Source organism: Leucoraja erinacea, chromosome 2, assembly GCF_028641065.1.
Source record: "Leucoraja erinacea ecotype New England chromosome 2, Leri_hhj_1, whole genome shotgun sequence".
NCBI classification, from domain to species: Eukaryota; Metazoa; Chordata; class Chondrichthyes; order Rajiformes; family Rajidae; genus Leucoraja; species Leucoraja erinaceus.
Window position 1 is genome coordinate 68006267 of NC_073378.1, and position 20588 is coordinate 68026854.

Sequence of the window (20588 nt, forward strand, 5' to 3'; positions counted from 1 at the left end):
GGGAACATTTACTTTCCAGAAATGTATACCATTTGAACGCCACTATATTTCATAAATGTTGCTCTTATCTTTAATGTGCACATTAAAGATTTTCCAGAAAATAGGTCTTGTGATTTATATCAGCCACATGTATTGGTTTAATTATTGAGCAAGACTTTGGGTTGAGGACTGGGAAATGCTGATGTCACATTCATCAGCTATAAGAGTAATTCCATTTGAATAGGTGCACATTATGGTATTGCTAACACATCAATCTTTAAAATTAATTGCACATTTATGGGGCCATAATATTTAAAAGCAAAATCAAAACAAACCTTACTTTGATTACCTAATATTTTAAATTAAAACCCAAACAAAACTTTGCACTTTTAATTTTTCAATTGTGATTTGAGGTCATAGAGAAATGTTCAGTGTTGCATTCAATTACTGTTTGGAAAAATCAAATTGTAAATGTTAAATTTAATATTGGCAGTCAGACCGAGAAACATTCACATGCCGAACACTTCACTTTAAACTTTGCCTCAGCTTAAATTAAACTCAGCCAGCAGAGGGAGTCAGATTGCTCCAGTGGCATAGAGACTGCCAAGAATTTAAGTCTAGAGGCAGATTGATGTGAGGTTATCCACTTTGGTGGCAAGTACAGGAAAGTAGACTCTTATCTGAATGGTGGCAGATTAAGAAAAGGGGAGATGCAACAAGACCTGGGTGTCACAGTACACCAGTCATTGAAAGTAGGCATGCAGGTGCAGCAGGCAGTGAAGAAAGCAAATAATATGTTAGCATTCATAGCAATAGGATTTGAGTATAGGAGCAGGGAGGTTCTACTGCAGTTGTACAATGCATTGGTAAGACCACACCTGGAGTATTGTGTACAGTTTTGGTCTCCTAATCTGAGGAAAGACATTCTTGCCATAGAGGGAGTACAGAGAAGGTTCACCAGACTGATTCCTGGGATGGCAGAACTTTCATATGAAGAAAGACTGGATAGACTTGGCTTGTACTCGCTAGAATTTAGATGATTGAGGGGGGATCTTATAGAAACGTACAAAATTCTTAAGGGGTTGGACAGGCTTGATGCAGGAAGATTGTTCCCGATGTTGGGGAAGTCCAGAACAAGGGGTCACAGTTTAAGGATAAGGGGGAAATCTTTTAGGACTGAGATGAGAAAAACATTTTTCACACAGAGAGTGTTGGATCTGTGGAATTCTCTGCCACAGAAGGTAGTTGAGGCCACTTCATTGGCTATATTTAAGAAGGCGTTAGATGTGGCCCTTGTGGCTAAAGGGATCAGGCGGTATGGAGAGAAAGCAGGTACAGGATACTAAGTTGGATGATCAGCCATGATCATATTGAATGGCTGTGCAGGCTCAAAGGGCCGAATGGCCTACTCCTGCACCTATTTTCTATGTTTCCATGTTTATGTGCCGCAGCATTAACAGTTTTGTAGCCAGCCTCAGCTGCAAATTTAGGTCATAAGGATCTTGACAAGGGTGGTGATCCCAGGGTGGAAACTGCGTCCAATGTAATCAGAAAGCTCCCCACCCTCACTCCCACCTCCAAAGATAGAATTTAAGATTTAACATATCAGTTGTATGGCCAGTCATTCATGTCCGAGAGCTGCAACACACCAGGTAAATCCTGAAACAACTTTTTGGGATGTATGTACAAACAATAATATACGAATTACATGTCGAAAGGGAATATTGAAATATATTCAAATTCTGTGCCATTGACAGTGGGTTGATTACTGGCATTACAGTATATGCAAGAACTTGCATTTCTCATTAAAAAACACAATCATTTTTAAGAAGCCTTTAGATAGGGAATTGAAGAATACAGTTGAACAGAGGGATCTGGGAATAACTGTGCATAGTTCCTTGAAGGTGGAATCTCATATAGATAGGGTGGTAAAGAAAGCTTTTGGTATGGTAGCCTTACAAATCAGAGCATTGAGTATAGAAGCTGGGATGTAATGTTAAAATTGTACAAGGCATTGGTGAGACCAAATCTGGAGTATGGTGTACAATTTTGGTCGCCCAATTATAGGAAGGATGTCAACAAAATAGAGAGAGTACAGAGGAGATTTACTAGAATGTTGCCAGGGTTTCAACAACTAAGTTACAGAGAAAGGTTGAATAAGTTAGGTCTTTATTCTCTGGAGCGCAGAAGGTTAAGAGGGGCTTGATAGAGGTCTTTAAAATGATGAGAGGGATAGGCAGAGTTGATGTGGACAAGCTTTTTCCATTGAGAGTAGGGAAGATTGAAACAAGAGGACATGAATTCAGAATTAAGGGACAGAAGTTTAGGGGTAACATGAGGGGGAACTTCTTTACTCAGAGAGTGGTAGCGGTGTGGAATGAGCTTCCAGTGGAAGTGGTGGCGGCAGGTTCGTTGGTATCATTTAAAAATAAATTGGATAGGCATATGGATGAGAAGAGAATGGAGGGTTATGGTATGAGTGCAAGCAGGTGGGACTAAGGGAAAAAAGTTGTTCAGCACGGACTTGTAGGGCCGAGATGGCCTGTTTCCATGCTGTAATTGTTGTATGGTTATATGGTTATATGGTTAGATAGGCACATGGATATACAGGGAATGGAGGGGTATGGATCAAGTACAGTCAGATGAAATTAGTTACGTTTGACATCATGTTCGGCATAGTACCCGGAGTGATTGGTCCAGACCCCCGCGTCCATCAAATGTTGTGGAGGGATGAACATTGTCCCAACATTGTATGCATCCCTCGGGACACCCCACCCTCTCCCTCAGAACACACACAGCAAGTTCCCACACACAAAACACACGAGAATCTGTAAACTGTTTTAACCAAAGATGGACACAAAAAGCTGGAGTAACTCAGCGGAACAGGTAGCATCTCTGGAGAGAAAGAATGGTTGACATTTCGTGTCGAGACCATCCTTCAGACCTGAGTCTGAAGCCTCAACCCGAATCGCCACCCATTCCTTCTCTCCAGAGATGCTGCCTGTCCCACTGAGTCACTCCAGCATTTTGTGTCTATCTTTGCTGTCAGTGCCATTTTTCTCAACTTCCATAGATGCTCTACATGAGTGGGAGAAAGAGAAGGAGGGAGAGAGAGAAGGGAGAGAGAGGGGGGAGAGAAAAATATGGGAGAAAAATGGAGAAGGGAGAGAGAGAGTGGGGGGAGTGAGAGAAGGGGAGAGAGAAGGAGAGAAAGGGGGAGAAAAAGGGGGGGGAGAAAGAGAGAAGGGGAGAAAGAGGAGAGAGTGTGGGGGGGAGAGAGGAGGGGGAGAGAGAGGGAGAGAGAAGGGGGAGAGAGAAGATGGGGAGAGAGAGAGAAGGAGAGAGATAAGGGGGAGAGAGGGGAGGGGAGGAGGGAGAGAGGGGGGGGGGAGGAGAGAGATAAGGGGGAGATGGAGGGGGGAGAGGAGGGAGAGAGAGAAGCGGGAGATAAGGGAGAGACGGGGAGAGAGAGAAGATGAGAGAGAGAAGGGGAGAGAGAAGGGGAGAGAGAGAAGGGGGGGAGAGAGAGAGAAGGGGGGAGAGAGAAGGGGAGAGAAGAGGCTAGAGAGAGGAGAAGAGTGAGAGAGAAGAGGAGGGGAGAGAGAAATGGGAGAGAGAGAGGAGGAGAGAGAAGGAGAGAGAGGGAGAGGAGAGAGAGAGAGGAGGGGAGAGAGAGGAGGAGAGAGAGAGGGGTAGATAGAGGGGAGGGGAACAGAGAGAGAGAGAGGGAGAGAGAGGGAGGGAGAGAGAGGGGGGAGAGAGAAGAGACGATTTACATATCGAAAGGGCATATTGAAATATATGCAAATTCTGTGCCATTGACAGTGGGTTGATTACTGGTGTTATATGCAAGAACTTGCGCTTCTCATTAAAAAACACAATATTCTTAAGAAGCCTTTAGATAGGCACATGGATATACAGGGAATGGAGAGGTATGGATCATGTATAGTCAGATGAGATTAGTTATGTTTCACATCATGCTCGGCATGGTACCCGGCGTGGCGTTGACAGACAAGATGCCGAAGCAAAGAAGTAGAAGCCAAAGAACCAAATGGAAATTAGGACGAAACGCCAAATAACCGAAAGAGTATGAAGCCTCAACGACAACAAACCGAAAGGATGGGATGCCTCAACGCCAACAAACCGAAAGGATGGGACGCCTGAAAGCCGATGAACCGAAAAGCTGCGTCACCTAAAAGCATACTCAACGAATGGCCGCTCTATCTAAACGCCACCTACCCGAAAGGCGGCGTCGCCTACAAGCCAACGAATCAAATGCCGCTCAACAGAAAAGTCAAATAACGGACATGACGTTGCCGGGGGGTGGGACTTGTCAGCGATTGGGCCAGACCCCCGCGTCCATCACATGTTGTGGAGGGATGAACATTGTCCCACACCTCCGCTCCACCTGACCCACAGACCGCGGAGTGTGGCCGAGGGAGAGTGGGGGCTGTCCCGAGGGATGCGCACCTTTGGCCGCTTACAACTTGGTGCTTGGGTTCAGATTGCCCAGTCACCTATGGCTTGTGTGGAAAAATGACCCCCACTCTCCAGTCTACCCCTTCTCTCTCCCCTCTTCTCTCTCTCTCTCTCCCTCTCTCTCCCCTCTCTCTCTCCATTCTCTCTCTCCCCTTCTCTCTATCTCTCCCCTCTTCTCTCTCACTCCCTCTCTCTCTCCCCCTCTCTCCACCTTCTATCTCCCCTCCTCTCTCTCCCTCTCCTCTCTATCTCACTCCCCTTCTCTCTTTCTCTCCCCTTCTCTCTTTCTCTCCCCTCTTCTCTCTCTCTCCCCTCTTCTCTCTCTCCTCTCTTTCCCCCTCCTCTCTCTCCCCCTTCTCTATTTCTCCCCTTTTCTCTCTCTCCCCCCTCTGTCTCTCCCTTCTCTCTCTCCCACACTTATGCAGAGAGTGGCTATGGAAGTTGAGAAACTGGCACTGATAGCAAAGATAGACACTAAATGCTGGTGACAGTGCGACAGAGAGAGAGAGAGGGAGAGAGAGTGGGGATAAAGAGTAGGGAGAAAGAGAGGGGGGAGAGAAAGAGAGAAGGGGAGAGAGAGGGAGAGTACTTTGGACAGAGAGAGGAGGGGAGAGAGAAGAGGGGAGAGAAAGAGAGAAGGGGGAGAGAGGGGGGGAGAGAGAGGGGGAGAGAGGAGAGGGGATGGAAGAGAGAAGGGGAAGAGAGAGAAGGAGAGAGACAGGGGGAGTGAGTGTGGGGGAGAGGAGGAGAGAGAGGGGGGGAGAGAGAGGGGGGAGAGAGGGGAGGGGGAGAGGGGGGGGGGGGGAGAGAGGGGGAGGGAGAGAGGGAGAGAAGGAGGGAGGCAGGGAGGGAAGGGGAGAGAGAGAGAAGGGGAGAGAAAGAGAAGATGAGAGAGGGGGAGAGAGAGGAGGGGGAGATAATGAGAGGGAGAAGTGGGTAGAGAAAGAGGAGAGAGAAAGGGGGAGAGAGAGGAGGAGAGAGAGAGAGAGAGGGAGAGAGAGAGGCGAGAGAAAGAGAAGGGAGAGAGAGAGAAGAGAGGAGGGGGAGCGAGAGGAGGGGGAGCGAGAGGAGGAGAGAAAGAGGGGTAAATAGGGGAGAGAGAGAGGAGGGGAAGAGAGAGAAGGGGGAGAGAGAGGGGGAGAGAGAGAAGAGAGAGAGAGAAGGAGGAGATGGGAGCATGGGGATCATTTTTCCACACAAGCCATAAGTGACTGGGCAATCTGAACCAAAGCACCAAGTTGTAAGTGGCCGGAGTTGCGCATCCCTCGGGACAGCCCCCACTGTCCCACGGCAACTCTCCGCGCGCGGTCTGTGCGTCGGGTGGAGCGGATGTTTGGGGAAATGTTCATCCCTCCACAGTGATGTGATGGACGGGGGGGTCTAGACCAATCACTGACAAATCCCGTCCCCCTGCAACGTCATGTCCGTTCTTGGACTTTCCTGTAGTGCGGCTGTCGGTTCGTTGGCCAGTAGGCGACGCCGCCTTTCGGGCAGGTGGCATTTAGACAGAGTGGCCATTCAGTGAGTTTGCATTCTGGCATCCCATCCTTTCGATTAGTTAGCATTTCAGCTTCGTACTCTTTCAGTTATTTGATGCTTCGGCCTCGTTTCCATTCTGTTCTTTGGCTTTGACTTCTTTGCTTTGGCTTCTCATCCATCGGTGCCACGTCCGCACATGATTCGGCATAGTTATTGTGAGTTGAAACATAGAAACATAGAAATTAGGTGCAGGAGTAGGCCATTCGGCCCTTCGAGCCTGCATCGCCATTCTATATGATCATGGCTGATCATCCAACTCCGTATCCCGTCCCTGCCTTCTCTCCATACCCCCTGATCCCTTTAGCCACAAGGGCCACATCTAACACCCTCTTAAATATAGCCAATGAACTGGCCTCAACTACCTTCTGTGTCAGAGAATTCCACAGATTCACCACTCTGTAAAAAATAATTTTCTCAACTCGGTCCTAAAAGACTTCCCTCTTATCCTTAAACTGTGACCCCTAGTTCTGTACTTCCCCAACATCGGGAATAATCTTCCTGCATCTAGCCTGTCCAGCCCTTTAAGAATTGTGTACGTTTCTATAAGATCCCCCCTCAATCTTCTGCTCCTGCTCCTATGCTGTACTTGTCAATGTTCTGTGTTTGATGTCTAGCACTGCAGGTTGTGATCCATCGACTGGGTGGCTAGAACAAGGGATTTCAGTCACAAATTATGAGGCTTTCTATTCAATACAAGAATGAGGAAATGTCATCACCTAGGTGGTATGAACTTTTGGGCCTCTGCCCAAGATGGCTGGAAAAGTATAGTCGCTGAGTTTGTTCAAGTCAAGGATTGATAGTTATTTGGGAATTGGGATAGAAAGGAAAGTTGCAATCAGATAAAAAGATCAACTATGATATTGTGTAAGGAAGAACTGCAGATGCTGGTAAATTCAAAGGTAGACACAAAATGTTGGAGTAACTCAGTGGGTGAGGCAGCATCTATGGAAAACTATGATATTGTTGTTTGTGGGATCAGCTACAAGAGGGCTGAAAGTACTGCTTGTGTTCTGCTTTCTTGGGTTTTTATGGTCCATCCAAGGGCATGAAAATATCCTTACCTGTCAGCGTGGGAGAATCATCAAACTAAAATTGGCATTAGGATATGTTAAAGAGGTGAGTAAAAGCTTGTTAAACAGTTTGGCTTTTTGGTTTGTAAGCTTGGAGAAAATTATGGAAACAGAAAGAGAGGGCAGGGAAATTAAACCCACCATTCTCATTATGCAACTCCTTTTGACCCTCCATCATGCATAGTTCAGGATGATTAAGGTGATTCATTTGCACTCGCCTGTATTCAGGTCAATGTAGGATTAATCAGGAATGTCTATGAATCACCTTCCAAGAAGTAGTGTCCTTTTGAGAGGCCAACTAACTAAGCTGACTCTGCATAATACAGGACACGGGCCTGCAACCCACAGCAATAATGATAGTAAACTAAATGGTTCACTGTTGCAGTTTCGTAATCACTTATATTTACTTATAATTCCAGATTCATCTTCTTAGTAACCAAATTTAAATTCCCTAGCTGCTCTGGTAGGGTTTCAACTCTGCCTTCAGATCATTAGTCAAGAACCCTGGAGTGCAATCCAAAGCATAACCACCCGACAGCAAAATAACTTTGCAAAGAACAGTAGATTGTGCTTCATGGGAGTCATAATATTAAGCTAGTCTGCATTACAGGTCCATCACCGATTTTCCAGCACCCTTGGTTCCAGATCTTTTCTAGAGTATCCATTTTGCCGGACCAACAGAGGTCATAGCCTCAGTCCAACGATACCAGAAAGATCTGCCTAGGCTGCCCAGGGGCCAAGATATTGGCCTCGGAAATCGGTTTTGGGAACAGATCCCCGGCTCCGGAGTTCCAGAGCCCTGGCTGGATGGGGCGAAATCCAACCCACCAATCAGCCACTAAAAATAGCTGTGGGAACAGTTCTGCTGCATCCAGCTGGGCCGGATTTCCAGAGCCTCACCCGCAGAAGTCTAAATGAGGTTGAGATCGGCCACCTCACCCAGCCTTGGCGCCACATTTTCAGGGAGGGGATTTCAAGTGCACTCTTGAAAATATGTCTGGATTAAAGGAGGTGCTGGACCATCAGTTTCTGGAAAATCGGTGGTGGACCTGTACGCTTAATTGGAAGTTCAGCATCAAATGCACAAAATTCATTTAGCAGGTGAAAATTTAATTCTTGCTCCTACAGTAAGTGGCCCATTAAATATTGAATAACCAGTTTAAATCCCACCCGATTTTCTCTTTCCTTGAAATCACTGTGTAATGGGCAGAAAATAATGCTGCCCATATCAGCTTCTTAAAAAGGCCCATGTTGATTATTTGTTTTGTTTTTTCTTCACTAATATGTTTGCAATGATCATGACAAGAAAGCAATTTTCATGGAGGCATTCTACAGGGTACAACAGCTACCAGTCACTAAAGCAGCAAGGGATCTCGGTGCTGCCTATAATACACCTGCAAATCGCAAGCATGTTTAAGGCTCACAAGGGTATATTTTTGTATTTGTTTTCCCAAAAATCCAGACACTAAGGCCAGTCGGACATCCTATTTCCATAGACAGGAGCAAGTAGGTGCCCAATTAAATGATATGTTTGCTGGACATTTGTAGTGCCTTGTTTCAAATCAAAGCTGCAGACTGGTTATAATTTCACAAGATCTGACCTTCATTTTACTGCAGTCAGTCCATGGACCCATAAAGCACTGAAACTATTTTTTCTCCGACACTGTAAAAATTAAACTGCAAGAAATATCTTGTTTTATATTGTGGTGTGACAAATATAATAATGATTCCTAACTTTGATCAATAGCAACCAGAAAAGTGAAGGGCTTATATTTAAAACATGGCTTAGTCATGTACGAATGTTGTATGCATGCATGCAGGGCCCTTCCTTTACTTTGTGAATACAGTGTTATGACCCTGTCTCACGGTGCAAGTCCACCACGAGTGATCCTGAGTGAAAGAAAAAATCAAATGTGATTTTCTACGAGATTCCAAGTTTGTTCACAAGTTTAAACGAGTTCCCACGGGTATATCTACATTTGCCATTTACTTCTCATTTCTGCGATGTATCAAGTTCCTCTCCCGAGTTACCAAGTTCCTCTCCCGAGTTACTCTTGAGCCAACAACGACTAATCATCACATGGTAAAAATGATGTCATGCGTTTTTTTTTTTCACTAGAAAGAGCCTCCCATGTTTAAATTTCTTAAGGTTACGGACTCAAGGGATATGGGGAGAAAGCAGAAACTGGGTACTGATTTTAGATGATCAGCCATGATCATATTGAATGGCAATGCTGGCTCGAAGGGCCGAATGTGATTACTTCCATTATGTAGAGTCTCAGAATGTTAATAGTGATTCCATTCCATTTACATTGCGCTTTGTGCAGGGATCAAATCCTAGCCCAAAGTGTACATTAGGCTGCGAGGATTAATTTCAAAACCTCAAATTATTTCAAACAGTGTTTTATCCGAACAACAGATCAGGGCAGATGCCAGCCCCTTTAAACATCACGGACAGCTCAGTGTGAAGTGGTGCTGGAATTATATATGTGAAATAGTTTTAGGAATTTTATTATCGATCCTAAATGCTCTATTTAAATTATAGATAATTTAGTTTGTTGTGAAGTGGCGCTGGATTTACCACCTCATTCTATTAAAATTTAATTATCTCACTGAACGAAAACATGCAAAATGTTTCCAGGCAGATATCCAGTGGTTGAGAACTAAAGAGCAGTCAATTTAAATGGGCGGTTGTAGTCAATAATACGGTAACCGAATTATATTTATTCATTGCTAGAGAGAGGACGATGTAAACATAGTGAGGTTAGTGAGCAGCCTCTAACATTAACCACTCCTCGTACTGTTCTGTTGTGTAGGAAGGAACTGCAGATGCTGGTTTACACTGACGATAGACACCAAAAGCTGGAGTAACTCAGAGGGTCAGACAGCATCTCTGGAGAGAAGGAATGGGTGACATTTCGGATCGCGACTCTCCCGGTTGCTACCTGGACCTACCTGATCTCCCGGTTGCCAAACACTTCCCATTCCCACACTGACCTTTCTGTCCGAGGTCTCCTCCAGTTAGAGTGAGGCTAAATGCAAATTGAAGGATCAGCATTTCTTATTTCGCTTGGGCAGCTTACAGCCCAGTGGTATGAATATTGATTTATCTCACTTCAAGTAACCTCAGCATTCCCTCTCTGTCTATCCCTCCTCCACCCCCATCACACCAGCTGCTCATTTTCATGAACAGCGAACAATGGTCTGTTTCCTTTATCATCGTAACTTTTTTGTATTCATTGCTTTTTATCTCTCTACAATACATCATCATCTATATCTCTTGTTTCCCTTACCAGTCTGTCGAAGAGTCTCGACCCGAAACATCACCTATTCCTTCTCTCCAGAGATGCTGCCTGTCCCGCTGAGTTAATCCAGCATTTTGTGTCTATCGTCGCCCTTCTTCAGACTGTTCCGTTGTATTGACCGAAAACGAACAATGTGACAGTACTGGCGACTTAATGAATGAAATGGAGACGCGCGGAATTAAATGGACTTGGAATAACTGGGGCGGTGGGGTTTTATCGAAAAGTGACTACATGAAATCGGCGGAAGGAAACGGGCAGGGGAGGTTTCGGGTCAGGGCCCTTCTTCAGACCCCATGACCCGCTGAGTTCTTCCAGCTGTCAAATGGAGACATGGGGGCCCACAGATGCTGGCATGTTGAGCGAAATACAAACTGTTGGAGCAACTCGATGGGTCGAATGGCCTAATTCTGCTCCTATGACATGAACTCCCGAAGTGTCGAAGTAAGCCTGCGGGTCAGGCAGCATCTGTGGAGAGAATTGGAATGCAACGTTTCGGATCAGGTCCCTTCTTTTCTAGCCAAATCATCATCTGTTCATTCCCTCCGCTGATGCTGCCTGTCCCGTTGAGTTACCCCAGTGCTGTGTGAATTCCTCCAACACTTTGTGTGTGTTTTATGATCATGATTCCAGCATCTGCAGTTTCTTGTCTCTACATAAACTATGCCTCAGCAACATTGAGTGCACTAACTGGGAGATTATGTTGCTGCCGCCAAAACAACAGTTGGCAATGTATGCTGGGTAGATGTCACAGTGCGTGGGAAACGAGGTCTTCAGGGAGACAGACGCAAAGTGCTGGAGTAACTCCACGGAACAGGCAACATCTCTAGACATTTATAAAGCATTACATTTTGGAACACAAGGAACTGCTTTACGAAAAAAAAACAGTGCTGGAGTAACTCAACGTGTCAGGCAGTATCTGTGGAGAACATGGCTAGGTGATGTTTCGGGTGAAAGAAGGGTCTAAAGTTTGAAGAAGGGTCCCGACCCGAAATGTCACCTATCCAAGTTCTCCGGAGATGACTAATCTTCACCATTTCATTTCTGGCACTCAGGCCAAACCTAATGTAGAGTCACGAGTCACTACGGTGAACTCACGGGCTACTACATTCTTACAACGAGTTTAAAAATGAAAAATTATTATTTCATGAGTAAATTTGACTCGTGGAAATCTTTCATCATGTTGAAAGATTTTCACGAGTGAATAAGTTTCCCGAGTACCTGCCGTTAGCGTTACGAGTAGCTAAGTTATGTCCACAATTTCCGACGCTCCCGCTGCGTTAAATCTACGTGATTACCACGAGTGTGATTTGTTTTAAACTCGGGATCACTCGTAGGTGGACTCGCACCGTGAGACAGGGGTTTTAAAGTGAAGAAAATAAAAGATTTGCCATCTATCCTCAGAACCTTCAGCAGGAGGTTGGGAGTATTTTTATTGAGAGGTTTAGTTTAGAGACTCATCGGGGGGGGGGAGGAGTGCAGTAGAGAGATAAGTTTATTTGGCCTTCCATCACAGCTATGTGATGGATGTTTATGTAAAATGTAATTATGTTGTGTCTGGGGTCTATTTGTGTGTAATGTATGGCTGCAGAAACGGAGTCGAGTATTTTTATTTTTATTGTGAGGTTTAGTTTAGAGATACAGAGTCGAAGCAGGCCCTTCGGTTGACTGAGTCCACACTGACCAACAATCACCCCATACACTAGTTCTATACTATACTGCAGGTAGAATTTACTGAAGCGAATTAACCTACAAACTTGCACGTCTTTGGAATGTGGGAGGAAAGTGGAGCTCCCGGAGAAAACTAATGTGGTCACAGGGCGAACGTACAAACAATGTATGGACAGCACCCGCAGACAGGATCAAACCCGGATCTCTGGTGCTGTAAGGCAGCAATTCTACCACTGTGCCACTGTGATAACCAGATAATTCAACCTTTGCTAAAAACTACTCCGATTTCCTCTTCAATTAAAGTGAGATGTGAAGAATGAATTCAGCCCAGGAGGTATGCTTTTTGTAGTAATTTTCCACATATCAACAATTTAAAGATTTAATTAATTTGAAGTAATTTTTGGGATGATTAATTAACCATATCAGACATCACTTCCTGTGCAGCATTGATGAGTAAGAAATCACTGCCGATGATGCACTTACAACAATTACTAATAACTTGTGTATTTTCTCATCTCATGTAGGAGGCAAGAAAGCAAGTACTAATTGCCCATCACCAATTTCACTTGAAACGAGCACAAAACATTGTATTATTAATGTTTAATGTTTTATGTGTCACTCCTAACTGTCACTGTATGTCATGGTGTCACTTGCGGGTGGAGCACCAAGGCAAATTCCTTGTATGTGAATACTTGGCCAATAAACTTATTCATTCATTCAATTACAGTTGTCAGTCAAAATGGCTATGATGTATAGGCCAAATCAGGTAAAGATGAAAGATTTCAACCCTGAACAGAATATAGAACATAGAACACAACAGCAAAATAACTGCCTCTTTTAACTACAACATCTGGGCTGACCATGGTGCCAAATGAAACTAAAACATCTGCCTGGACATGGTCCATATACCTCTATGTCTTGCCTGTTCATATGTCTGTCTAAATGTCTCGTAAACTGCATCTGCCACACATTACAGATCTACACCCTCTATGTAAATAACTTGCCTCGCACATCTCAGTTTTCCACCTCTGATGATGAACCTATGTTTTCTAGTATTTGACCTCTTTATCCAGAGGTACAAAATCTGTCTACCCCATTGATGCCTCTCATAATTTTACCCACTCCCATCAGGTTCCAAATCTCCAGAAAAAGGAATCCAAGTTTGTCCATGTTAGTGAGCTTCATCAGCACCCTCTCCAAAGCCCTCACATCCTTCCTACAAGGTGACCAGATATGCACACAATAATCCAAATGTGACCTACCTAAAGTTTATTACAGTTGCAACATGACGTCCTGACATTTATACTCAATGCCCTGACAAATATAGGCCTTGTATGTTGTATGCCTTATTTTGTATGCTTCTGTTGTAAGGCACAAAAGCATGAGTAAACCAATTTGTTGTTCAAGTAGTAATTTTATGGTCTTTCATGTTCAAAATTGTCAATGGAATTTGAATTCCATAGTTGCCATGGTGTGATTATGAACTCAGGTTCCTTGATTACTAGCTTGGAATTTATCTACCCTAGCATAATCATATGGAAACAGTGAGGAAGCCATGAAATTCTATTCTCATTAATGGTTAATCTTCTTGGTTGAAAAATGAGCATATTCTATTACGTTTTCTATAACCCTCATTCCATTTTGCTTTCAAACATAAAACCTGCACATATATAATACACCGCATTCTCTCATCAGCGAAACCCCAAATTGGAAATCTAAAACTAAAACAGAATGGTCAGCAGCTAAATCTCATATCCTGAGTGTGAAGGAAAGGCAATTGCAAGGTTAAACCGTCCATCAGGGGGTATGAGGCTCAGCTACCTTGCTCTTTCACAAAGGGACAGACCTGCTTCACATTAACAGCCTTTTCAGTCACTGAAATCTGCCCGCCTAAATATGTTGAAGGAAATTAGTGAGATGCATCATTGCAGCAGCAAGCAAAACATTTCTCAGTTCCCAATTGTCACTGATGTAAATGGGAAAATTATGTTTTCTCTTCCTTCGGGTCAGGATGTGAGAATAACCGTTTGTTACATTTTTTTGGTGCTGTCAAGCAAACAGAAGAAATACGAATAAAAGAACGAAAGCACATTGTGCCATTTAAATTTTACATTCTCACCACTGTTCAGGTACAGCACCACTTCCTGACTACATAGAAGTAAATAGTGATGTTGCTGTTCAAATAACTTATGATGCAATATTAAAGTTACAAATAAACCAGAAATATTAAGAGAATAAATACAATTTTGTGTCCGTATTAAACATCTGAATATAAAATAAATTGAAATTTGTTTTTTGTTAAATTCATGAGAATCATTCAGTGCTAGTGGGATATATAACTTACGTTAAAGAAGCATTTATGTATTATTAAATAAAAAGCATGTACAAATAAAATATTTTACCTTTCCCACATACTGAGGTTCAGACCCCATATATTCTTCCAATACAAAGAACTGGTTCCAGATCCAACCACGTCGAACACGTTGAAGCATAGGAGCTCCATCTCCTGACAGTTCAATTATCTTGTCGTTCCCTGCACGCCCTGAACTCTTTGGTGTCAATGACTCCAGAGGTGTTAATAGACCCTCATCAAGCAGGATCCAAAGAAACAGCGAGAAACAATTCACAGTCAGCATTTGTCTCTGGCAGAGTGTAGCTCAGCATATACGAAAAAATACTGTTGTCTAGAAGGATGCTTCTCGATTCATGTAGACAACCAGTTCTCTCCAAGTATGTCGTCTATGCATCAGATTCAGCTGATCTTCTTTGTTGTTTAAATGTGCTAACACGAAGTGCCATCTATTGCATTAAATTCTGCTTCTCGTCCTGGGAAGAAGAAGTGACACCATTACATATTGACACAGAAAGTGTATTGCTATCAAATATAGGCATTTTGAGTTCAAACATATAAAAATATCAACATTTTCACTGCATAGACTATTGGATGACATGGCAAACACAAATAAAACTGAGAAGCACTGGTTTCTACCTTTTCTGGATATACACCTCCAGAAAACCATAGGTAATGAGATGCTCTGTCGGTCTGCCTCCTGGTTCGGCTAATGTCAATAAATCTCTGAGTAACTAAGTCCACTGGCCATTACTCTTCTCAGGTGACCATCTAACTCAACAGCCTGGATAAGGTTCAATGCTATTTGATCAGACTGATCAATTTGATCAAATGTAAATATAACAAAAAATGTGAATAAATATGTATATAACCATATAACCATATAACATATAATAACAATTACAGCATGGAAACAGGCCATCTCGACCCTTCTAGTCCGTGCCGAACACATAATCTCCCCTAGTCCCATATACCTGCGCTCAGACCATAACCCTCCATCCCCTTCCCATCCATATAACTATCCAATTATTTTTTGATCAGACGAACCTGCCTTGATCACTGGAAGCTCATTCCACACAGATACCACTCTCTGAGTAAAGAAGTTCCCCCTCATGTTACCCCTAAACTTCAGTCCCTTAATTCTCATGTCATGTCCCCTTGTTTGAATCTTCCCTACTCTCAGTGGGAAAAGCTTTTCCACGTCAATTCTGTAACAACATTTAAAAAACCCAGAAAATGCTGGAAACATTCAGCGGTCAGAAATGCGATAATGTCTGACCCTCAATGTTTCCAGCCTTTTCTATCTTTACTTAAGATTTCCAGTATCTGCAGCTTTTTTTGGTTTTCATTTTTACAACAAAAACTTTTTTTTCTTATCAATAATTTTCATTAACTTTGATTTATAAGAATGAGGAAGTCAATTCATCACTTCTCTTAGTCAATTACTTTGAGAGCAGGACACAGTTAAACAGAAAATCGAATCATATTAAACTTTATTTACTTGACAGACATAAAAAATGATCACCTTCACACATTGCAACGCTATGCCCAAAGACGTGACAAGTGGTTAAAAAGAAACAGTGGCTTTGGTGTTCAGTTGAGAAATACAAATGCTCCTGGCCACATTTATTTTTACCTTATTCCGGTGCAACAGATCCTTGAGGTGCCATTGTATTGAATGTTATTCAACATTATAAATGCAAAGATATAAACAAAATAAAAGACAAATGAATGAAAATTCAGTGATCCAAAAAACTAATGCTGATTTCCTCAAGTACATTCACCACCAAAATACTTCATTTCTTCAAGTTTGTCTTCTCCAGGTCAGGAAGACCAATCTCACTGGCCCAGTTGACCACATGGACAAACAGTGAGATTATAAAAGGTGTGCTGGACCCCATATGATGTAAAAGATTAATGTGGGTGGTCAGACAAATCCTGCCCATGAAACACTTCTGGAAGCCTTAGCCCCAGCTTCACTGTCATAAGTCATAGAATGGATTATGGTATTACATAGTTGGCACCTAAAATTAGGTTCCACTGTACAGTTTTGTACTGTATTAACTTCTAATAAAATAAAAAATAAAAAAATAATAAAATAAAGTCATAAGGTCATAAGTGATAGGAGCAGAATTAAGCCATTTTGCCCATCAAGTCTACTACACCATTCAATCGTGGGTGATCCATCTCCCCCTCCAAACCCCATTCTCATGCCTTCTCCCCATAACCACTGACACCCGTACTAATCAAGAATCTATCTAACTCTGCCTTATGGAACAACCCTGTCAATTTTCCAATGGTTCTAAATGTCTCTAATATTCAGAAACCTTAATAAAAAACTATGATAAAGTAATAATTATTAAATATATTTGAAAGGAAAAACAAAATTCAGTTGAAATGCTTTCAAATACTTGTAAATCATTTTTCAAAAACATGAAAGAAAATGCAATTAATTAACAACAGCACAACTGAATCTTTTTTTTTTTCTTTCTTCTCCATCAACAAAATAACATGCTTAATCCCATGGATGGTCTGGCAGGATTTTAGACCAGTTTCTCGAATTGAACTACTGGGATATCTTAGCATGTTCCTGCTTCACCTCTGATTTGTATAGAGAGCTCATTGAGGACAGATAGGAAATCACCGGGGGAGCTGGGGCAGTACATTTAGGATCTCTTTGTAATGACCATCCAGAACATAGTGCACAGGCTGTCAGTCAGCTAAGAGCTGGGTCTGTGGGTGTACTGAATATAATTAAAGAAATGCAGCTGTTATGCACCAAATAGGTTGCCATGTCAATGGCTGCAATGGGCTTCCGGTCACTGACTCTACTCTCCACTCCTACTCCCCCCCCTCCCCCCCCTCCCTCCCCCATCCCCCCCCCATCCCTCCCTCCCCCACAACCAGCTGGGTCCATGTGACCATCATCCCATTTCTCGCCTGGTTCCAACTATCACCTATCAGCTCCCGCTTCACCCGACCCCTTGTCTCTTTACGCTGGCTATCTGCACTCAACACTGTCAGTCCTGAATCTTGACTGGAAGTGCAGACTATCTCTGTCTCCACATCTGCTGCCTGACCCACTGAGACCTTTGAAATGTTTTCTCTATGTTACAATCTCTTTTTATGGAATAACCCTCCCAATCCGATAATTCAATTTAGTGAACCACAGGTTAAAAGATGACAAGTTGCAGAAACACTTTCTTGAAAGAAACTGTTCAATGATGTACTGAAAAATGTGTGTAAAGCATTATAATAACCCTAATACTAAATAAGGTTACACTCTGACTCCCTATGATTGTGGAATATTAGTCTTAATATTGTACTACTTCACCAACACACAACCTGAACCCAATTGACAAGACAATGCCAATATTCCTTTCACTTCTACTAAATCTCACTTGATAAAAACATATATTAGAAACCTGTTTCTTCGTCTCCATTATAGAAAAACCTAAAACAGCTCTTTTAGATTGTGGTCATTTTTCTGGCATTTTGCTGCACCTGGACATTTTTATTGTGGCATAGCAGCACAGCTGGTAGAGCTGCTGCCTCAGAGTATCAGTAATCCAGGTTCAATCCTGACCTTGGGTGATGTGTGCGGGGAGTTGATCTGGATTCTTCCCACTTCCCAAAGATAAGCGGGTTTGTAGGTTAATTGGCGTCAGTAAATTGTCCTTCGTGTTTAGTGTGTGGGTGAGAAAGCAGGACATCATAATTATTGTGAACGGGTGATTGATGATCAGCATGGACTCAGTAGGTCCCATTTCCATGCAGTCTCTCCAAACAAACAAGGTACATCATCCCCCCCAAAAAAATCTAAAAGCTCTGTCAGCAAGCAACGTTTTATATCTGCTGTGCAAACTAACAAAGTTCATCGCATAATCGTCATGCCTTTGCTATGTTTTATGATGATTAATCCATAAACATCACATTGGAGCCATCATTTGATTTGGATCAAATCTCTGAGTGCCACTTACAGAAACTAAGTTACTATGGGGAAAGAAGTGTGGGGTTATCTCCTCACACCAGCCTTTTCAATGTAACTCTTAATCACTCTTAATACGTAAAACTATATAATTATCAAACTCTTAGGTTATACCTTTGAGCTGCAAGTGTTTCTTCTTTGCCATAGAGCAAGTTATTTTAGATATCTGCAATACACAAGTATCAGCTGACCAAACCCAGCCTTGACAATTGCTCCACTGGCAGAAGCTCTCCGGATGGGCATGTACACATGTGCATATAATTGTTTAGATCATTATGTTTGAAGGAGGGGCATGATAACAAACCAGTGAAGCGTAGCAGATGCGTTATCATCTATCATTTGTCTCCAAATATGACCAACGGATAAAGGAATTAACTCGTGTAAGTGGAAATATCCCAGATGAGTCAAAAGCTCCAATTCATTAAGCAATTCCTTGGAGAAAAGAACTGTCTTGGTGTGTCATGCTGAGCCAATAGAAGCGGACACAATGAAATGTTTAATTCACTAAGGAGAATGCAGACATCAGTGTTAATCTTTATATTAGGCCACAACCCAGAATTAATTAACCCAGTCCAGACAGTGTTTACAACGTCCACATAAAGAAAGCATATCATATAGATTCAATGACCTTCAGTCCAGTTATTCAGCTGCCAAACCATGATCTACACTATGTCATAATGATTTCTTGCCCATTTTACTAAGGCAACCATCTAGTTTATCACTGACTGTTCCAGGCTTTATATTTAGTAGCTGTTAAATGTATTTGATTATTTCAGTTGCGCTGGTGATTATATGAATATCATACACCTATAATCAATATTAAAATAAAGGTATTTCTACAATACATTGAAGATCCTTTCCAAAAATACTTTTTTTGACTGATGATTACATTATTGTATGCTGTCATTAAAGCCTGTGTATTTAAATCTGACATTTAATTAGTTAACATTGGCCATGTCTACCTCCTCTTCAGTTTATCTCATCATATATTTTATTTTGTAGTCACATGAGTGATTCCGTGAAGAACCCCGCCAGTCCACATGCGCATCATTACGTCTGACGCATGGCGCACTGACAAGCTGGCAGGGTGCAGCTTCACCAGCGGTAAGTTAAAAACCCTGAGGAAAGTTTTAAACTTCGCTGAGGTCTTTTCTCCAAACGGAAGTCTTGGTTGCAGGAGCAAGACCGCTATGGAGAAAATGGTAAAAGGAAGGTCGAGGCGGTCCGCTGGGAAAACAGCTACAGAAGACCGCGGGAGTGCGGGTAGCGGGCGGCCGTCCCTCTCGCCTTCACAGTCACTGGCTGTACGGCCAATGGCTTCCAACTTGGTGCCGGTGGAAGGCACCATGGCTGCTCCGGTGGGCCGGAAAGCCACCAAAACGTCGAATAGGCCTGTTGACTGATGAGTCGGGTCAGGGAGGATTGTCCTCCTACAATGGATGCCATTTTTGGGCAGCGGTCCAGGATGGAACACCTCATGGAGAGAATGGTCCATCAAGAAGTGCTCGAGGAAGATAAGCTTTATATCCGCGGGTTTCCTCAGGGGCCCGTGGCAGCAGCACCTTTAGAGGGGCTGCATAATGTCTCCGTCTTGGAGGAGGAGAGTATATGGAGTCAGTTTTGTTCTGACTCCGAGGTCGGAAGTATAGCTGATGAGCATACCTCCGGGCAAGGAAGCCAGGAGTTAGGGGTGCCAAGCATGGCATGCAAATTTGCCATACCTGCCGGAACTGATGAACCACTGATTGAGGATCTGGCCAGAACCATAAATTACATGGTCTATCATCAATTACAAGGCCTCACGATGGAGGAAACCTCCAGAAAGTACCAAACGCCGGTTAATTGTGCATCACTCAAAGTCCCAGCGGTGAACCACTCAATCTGGGGGCACATGGCAGCGGGAATCAGAGTCCAAGAACTACGGCTTCAGAAGATCCTCAAGCTCCTTGCTTCAGGAATAACAGCATTTGCCAGGTCGGTGGATGGTGGGGCTCTGACTGAAGTGCAGCAGGATGCACTTGCCCTCATGTGCAATGCGCAGTTCGAAATCAACTGCCTGAGGAAAAGTGCAATCCGGCCGATACTCAATCCAAAATTTGCAGCACTATGCAAGGCAAGCACCATGCAACCGCCAAATTTGCTGTTCGGGGATGACCTGTCAAAACAGGTGAGAGAGTTGGATGATGAGACAAAAACTGTTGGCCTCATAA

The 20588-nt window shown here is 43.2% G+C and overlaps 1 protein-coding gene across 2 annotated transcripts in view; it reads right to left on the reverse strand.

Moving 5' to 3' along the window:
- The window catches only part of LOC129710976 (cadherin-12-like), an 882389-nt gene that overhangs the window by 263278 nt on the left and 598523 nt on the right, over nucleotides 1–20588 (reverse strand). For both annotated transcript variants that reach the window (XM_055658321.1, XM_055658312.1), the window contains one exon: nucleotides 14443–14866. In XM_055658321.1, coding sequence (XP_055514296.1) covers nucleotides 14443–14676 — 234 coding nt within the window. In that variant the 5' untranslated portion in view covers nucleotides 14677–14866. The remainder of the gene's footprint in view (nucleotides 1–14442; nucleotides 14867–20588) is intronic.